Source organism: Punica granatum, chromosome 7 (genome assembly GCF_007655135.1).
Source record: "Punica granatum isolate Tunisia-2019 chromosome 7, ASM765513v2, whole genome shotgun sequence".
NCBI classification, from domain to species: Eukaryota; Viridiplantae; Streptophyta; class Magnoliopsida; order Myrtales; family Lythraceae; genus Punica; species Punica granatum.
The window spans coordinates 10,196,435-10,203,120 of record NC_045133.1 but is presented as its reverse complement, the minus strand read 5'-3'; the positions used below and the strand labels follow the sequence as shown (position 1 = coordinate 10,203,120).

Sequence of the window (6,686 nt, the reverse complement as noted above, 5' to 3'; positions counted from 1 at the left end):
CGAACATGTGGGCGGAGCAAAATGCAGGGAGACAAACGATCAACAGAAAGCAATACAAATTTCCCCTCCTTGACAGAGGACCAGCAACAGAATAGAGTTTGAGTTCGTACGGGATCGCCCAACGTCTGTGTGAGAGTTCGAAATATCTCTAATTAACTGTCATTTCGGAACTAAGAAACAGCATTGGCATGATTTATAGGAATAGAGAAGGCACAATTGGACTCCCTAAGTGCGAAGCTTCACATTTTTTATATAATAAGGTGTAGATGGAGAGCACGTGCAGTTGAAATTCCCATTACATTATTAGATTGGGGGCTGGATACGAAATTACAATTATGAAAAAGAGACATAAAAAATAGAACCCACCGATACGGTTCAAAAATTGGAACGTATTTGCATTTCCTTATGGCCCAAACCAGTTTTCACAATTGTTAAATTGACTGATAAGAGAGCCTTGTTGTTTCCACATGTTCACATTTCAATTTTTGGCTGTTTTGTTTAAACATTGCAACAACTCATTGATCAGAGAATCCATGTACAGTGAGAAAGCCGCACATTGTTTCTCATGCAGCTGTGTGAAAACTTGGCCAAAAAATCGAACAAGAGTTCTCAACCTGGAATGACCACCTAAGATCCAAAAATTTCCTCTCATTGCACTTTCATTTTCTTTCCTAAATAATTTCACAAGATTGGCATACATGGAGGCCGGTAATTTGGTTAATTTTTTAAAAGCTAATCAACTATAAGAACAAGCAACAATACAGATAACCAAAGATGAGACACTCGGCAAGTCAAAATTGCAGGAGCTTTCAGGATCTGACGATGATCTGCCCATTTTTATGAGAGCTTAAGAGTCTGAATTGCAACACCATTCCTTGCTTCCTGTTGACGTCCCCACCTTCCTAGTCGAGGTTCCTGTTTTACATGTTGCGACTTCCATTAAGAAACACTGAACCAAGACGAAAAATCAAAACACAAGACATTTATAGGGACGATATGCTTGGATCCCCCATTTGGTGAAGGGCACGTCTAATTGAACCAGACACAAGCCCTATTTGTCACACAGAACAAAATCCTATATAAGCCATTTCAAATTACCATTCCCTAATACCCCAAATAGGCCAAATCTGCCAGGTTTAAGACTCTTTCGTAAATTTCGGCAATGGACTGTAGCCACATGACTTGGGGGTGGCAAAGTGGTAGCATGGATTGGCAATGGTGATCAAAAGTTAAAAACACACGAGTATTATCTTCTTGCTCATTTCATGCAATCGCCATTCAATGCACTGATTAGACAGAAAAGGCAACTGGGTGTTTGGTCTGCAATAGGAGGGTCATCTTTCAAACAACACTTTGTGGAGCTAAATTGCGAGGGAAGAGATGACCTAATCAAACGTATTAACATATATCCTATTTACTTGCTTTGAAAATGAAAGGAAAGAGTTGAGAGAAAGCACACCTGTCCAACTCCTGCTACAAGGAACTGTCCAGATTTTGCAAAAGCCAAAGAATTCACAAACCCAACCTGCTCAAGAACAATGGTAACAGCGATAAAGCAACCAAATGTCAGAGCTGAATATTCTCATCCGTGAAATTTACTTAAGTTGAGACTTCTCTGAAACTATGGACAAAAGAAAGGAATGACTCAAAACGCCTTCCATACATTCACACACATCATGGGAATAGCTTCAGGTAAACAAAAGTTCCACGGAGTCATAAAAGGTCAAAGGACTGTTATCATTAGGCTTACCAGTGGAAGGTCATGTAAGGGCTGTATATCTTTGGTCTCACTTCCAATAGTCCATAGACGAACACAACCATTTCCAGCTCCTGATGCAAAAAGATCACTGCCTCCACACATAGCGACTGAGCCAACCCAGGAATATGCAGACGAGGATTTATGATTATCTGGATTCCTCTCACCATTTTCTGCAGGAATAAATCAGAACATCTGAGTTAGGCAAGAGCACATCAGACCCAAGATGCTTAATTTGACCGAATAAATGTAGAAATAAACAGGAGAACTCTATAATCTCCCAGTCAAAAAGAATCAGGAGTGAAGTAAGGGCACAAGAATATGGAGATTTACCAATATAACCATTTGCGACTCTTCCATCTTCTACTTGATAGGAATTATTGTTAATGTTCAAGAAGGGATGGGCATTCTTAACAACGTACATGGGCTTTCTCCGCCTTGGGGTCCATAGCTCGATGCTACCGTCATCAGATCCAGTTAAATATTCATCATTGCTAATAAAACAACAACATTCTAGAGAATATGCTGAAGCACGGAAAATTGTTCTTGTTTCCTCAGGTATCTGTGCTCAGATGTAGAAAGAAGAGAAACGGGTGAGTTAGATGATAATCTTATTCAAATGTCCTCTGAGCAAAACAACATATATTTAATGTGCGAGTTGTTGCATTTATACAGAAATCAAAAGTGAATAAAGAAACAGCTATAAGAGAAAAGCAGAAACATGCTACACAAAAATGCGATATCTATAGCTTTAAGGACATAAATTAGACTGACTATTAAATGTGTTTGAGTGTATCAATGTCTGGAAATTTACGCAACTACAAATAAAGAACAGAACTGATGGGGCAGTAGATTACAGGCAGTTCTCTTCTAGAAGGTATTCTTACAGAAGGGGGGAAAGAAAAGTAGCTTCCTTTTCATATAAGGCGTTACTACCACAAGAAATGTCAAACTAGACAAAAAACACATAGCATCATTACAAATTATAACAAGTAATCAGCTGTCACCGAAAAGCACGGGGCAAAAGCTACTGAAGGCTATTTCATACCTTAAATAACTGCATAGTCCGATCTCGTGCAACAGTTAGAACACGCTCTTTCCTTAGACAATCTATCGCTAAAACTTCACTTTGGTGGCCAAATAAGGTGTTGATATAAGCTCTATCTTCAGCATTCCACACCTTGATGGTTCTATCAAATGAACCAGAAAAGAGCTCTGAAGACCCCTGCCTAAAAGTTATGCAAGATACGGGCCCTCGATGGCCTGGAAAAGCCTGTCCAGAGAAGGGGGTGGGGGGAGAGAATGTGTAGGTCCATGAAACTGAAACTCAATGTATATTGAGGCAAAAGTGCTAAAACCATTTCCTACTACTCAAACAATACATGGATGTCATACGGGCAAACTGATTACTAATAAAAATTTAAAAGATAGCTCCACATTACCACATTATGGGATGCATTAAAGGGGAAGTGTCTATACAAAGCATTCTTATTTCGCCAAAGAATCTGATGACCCGGGCAATTAAGCTCATTGATTAGAAACAGCACTCATCCATCTAATTTTCATTAGTTGATGTCTTTCACACTATATCAAATTTGATGACAACATGAGCTCCATCACTTAAACATGAACCAGTTACCTGTATGTGCTCCTGGGTACGAGTATCCCACAAGTGAACGTGGCGATCCAAGCCTCCACTTGCCAAATATCGACCATCAGAGCTAATGGCAAGAGCTAAAACTTGTCTACTATGCTTTGTAGCCCGACCTTGAGGATCCTTGGCACCATGAGATCTCAGTGCCTCCTCACTAGGCCAATGGTATTGTTCACCCTTTCCACTGCTAACATCCCAATGCAAAATTGTCCCATCCTTAGACGCCGAAAAGCCCCTGACATCATCATCGGACAATGCTACAGCTGTTACGGACTGCCGATGCTTCACCAGTAGACGAAACTGATCAGCCGGTTCCGCCTTCTGCACCCTGAAATATAAGAACTTTAACCAAGATAAACACCATCCTGAAAGCTCACAAAAACGCTGTAAGGTTACAATGGCGATGGAAATTGAACATTTTTCCTTTGCATTAAGACTGCAACTCATCGCCAGCATAAGGTATCAGAGAAAGGGCTTTTCCCCCAGAAACAAACAGGACCTGGAAGCTATGAGCCTGCGGACTCGACCGCTCTCTTCGAGCTGCTCCTGCTGCAAAAACTTGGAGACAAGGGAATCCCTCAAACCTTCCTTCTCCATCTCCTCATCCTCCTCATCCTCATCATTCTCCTTCTTTGTCATCTCCCGAACCTTCTCCAAGTAAGCCTTCGCCATCCTCTGCCGCTTCTCGCCAGGCGTCTCCCTGTCGAACTCGTTCTCCTCCGCCTCCCCCACCGGCCCAGCCCCGAAATGCCCGTCCTCATTATCGCTGTCCATCATCCCGTCGTCAACGTCCTCGTCCTCATCTTCGTCCATCTTCCTCCGCTTCTTGTGGCTGAAGAACGAATCCTCGTTGATGGAGAGCTTCCTATGGTTCTTTCCCTTTCCCTTGCCGCCTCCACCAACCGCGCCGCCCTTCTTCTTCGAGCCTCGGACCTTCATGGCTCGCAACCCTCACGGGAAGTAAGCGTATGCTGCGACGCCGTGCGAGGGCCAATCGGAGGAAATGAAGAGAATGCGACGAGTCCTGTTCCGTGCAGTGAGAGAGAGGGAGAGAGAGGAGCCGTTTGAGTTGACAGTGTGGTTTAGGGTTTAGGGTTTAACAGAGAACAGCTCAAACTCAACTCGAGCAGAGGAAGCGGCGACGATGGGCAGGGCTAATTTGAGTAAATTTCATATTCACCCCCAAACTTTTGGTTCGGGTTCAATTCCCCCCTGAAATTGTGTTTCTGTACCTCTGGACTGGTGGGGTTGTACAAAAGAAACCCGACACGAGTGCACTGACCCGGCCCGATTTTTATTTCTTTCTAGGTTTTCAAGAATCAGATCATTTCAGTAATTTTATTGCTGCGTTTAGTAATAAAGTAGAGTTTAATTTAATTTAATTTAGTTTAATTTCACAAGATGAAGACAAAAACAGTTGAAAAAATTTATTATTAAAATTGAATAATAACGTTGTTGAATTGAATGAAAAGTAATGAATAGTTGGAAGAATATAGTATTAAAAAATTATTTATAATAACAAATAATAAAAGCATGTGAAAGAATTTATTATTAAATATATGAAAAAAATTTAAAAAAGTAATACTTATATTGTTGAATTAAGAGAAAACTAAAGTTAAGTTAAGTTAAATTTAAGTCCGTTTTCAAACGATATGGGTCTAGTTATTGGCTTCAATTTCAATTATTATTATAATAACTATGTGAGAATTAGCGCATTACGAGAAAAAAATTTATTAATTTTAATAAAAATTAAATACATTACGTGTTTTTGAAAAAAATTATAGATTAAGAAATTATTTTACTTGAAAATTTAATGAGTTCATTGGACAATCACTTATCTTCCATTAAGACTTGGTTTGACAGTGGTGAAGCTGAAATAAAAGTGCTGAAGTATAATTACTGAAAAATAAGTTATAATTTTAGAATAAGAAAAAATATTTGTGAAGTAATAATTTGAAACAGCTAAAATTAAAATTAATGCTTAAAATAGAGGATAAACAAAAATAATTTTTATAAGCACCTATCAACATATTGGAGAAAATCACGTTTCAAACTGTAAAAATTAGGAAAATGATGGTTTTGAAAAAAATCACCAAACGTTGCTTTTATTTAAAACTCAATAAATAAGCATTTATTTAACCGCCACCATACTCACAAACGAAGCCTAAAAATCAGCATTTTGATGACCTAAGTAGGATATTCGTATCCTAAATCGATAACACATAGATTAATATCTTAGGTACCAAATTTTATCAATGAAATCCCCGATTTTAATTTAATGTTACGGTAGCAACTAAATAAGTAATAATCTAAGATAATTGTTTTGTTCACTAAAAAAGAAAGATTATTGATTTAGGAAATTTAAGTAATTAGTGAAATAATTATCTAAGATAATTAAATTTCAAAAAATAGATTTATTCTTCTTTAGAAAATTATTAATTTTCAATTTCGTGATACTTATAGACACAACATTACAAAATATAAGGTTATAAGAGGTCAATGAATTAAATTTATTGACATATTTATCGAATAGTGAACATTAAAATTTTGCAAACATACATTTATACATCTATATAATATATACATCGACATTTAAATTCCTGACATATCTCTACTTTTTAGCATAAGAAAATTATTAGAAAAAGTATATTTTTTCACAAAAAAATATTATAATTACAAATTAAGAGAGTTTAATTTATATATTCTATGGAAGAAATTTGTAGGAGGAAAAATCTTAGAATATTTTTTGAATTACAATGTTATGACACTAACATAAAAGGTAAACTTTTTCTCCAAAAATAAATGAAATAATTAATATCGATTTTTAAATTAAATAATTTCTTATACTTTAAATATTAGATTGGATGGATTATCACCTATCGAGAAAAAAATTGATATTTTATATTCGGAATGGTGCAAAAGAGATGCATTCTTAACGAGGGAATAGTCATTGGAAAGAGAAATTGAAGTGAATAAAGGTAAGAAAAGTGTTGATATTTGAACTTTATTTTTAAACTTAAAAATGGATGCATTATGAATTTGATTTTATTATTTTTTATTCTTATTTTCTTGAATTTTTATTTTATTTTACATTCATTAATTTTTCTAAATTTTGGTTTATATTTTGAAAATTTTCGAATGTTCTATTCTTGTTAATTTTTTATGCATGTTAACTTCTTTTCTTTATAAACTTTATATCTTAGAAATTTCCTGCTTATATTTATTTTTTATTTTATTTGTTACTGATCTATTTGTGTAACTTTTTATAAACTTTTC

The 6,686-nt window shown here is 36.4% G+C and overlaps 1 protein-coding gene across 1 annotated transcript; it reads right to left on the bottom strand.

Annotated features, from left to right (window-relative positions):
• Positions 1–470: 470 nt before the first annotated feature.
• LOC116215312 (U3 snoRNP-associated protein-like EMB2271) lies at positions 471–4,527 on the bottom strand. Its single transcript, XM_031550968.1, has 7 exons — positions 3,910–4,527; positions 3,396–3,738; positions 2,805–3,029; positions 2,090–2,318; positions 1,751–1,929; positions 1,460–1,525; positions 471–915 (listed from the first exon to the last, which is right to left on the bottom strand). The coding sequence occupies exons 1-7, from the start codon at positions 4,347–4,349 to the stop codon at positions 838–840; spliced, it is 1,560 nt and encodes a 519-aa protein (XP_031406828.1). The 5' UTR covers positions 4,350–4,527; the 3' UTR covers positions 471–837.
• Between the last annotated feature and the right edge of the window lie 2,159 nt (positions 4,528–6,686).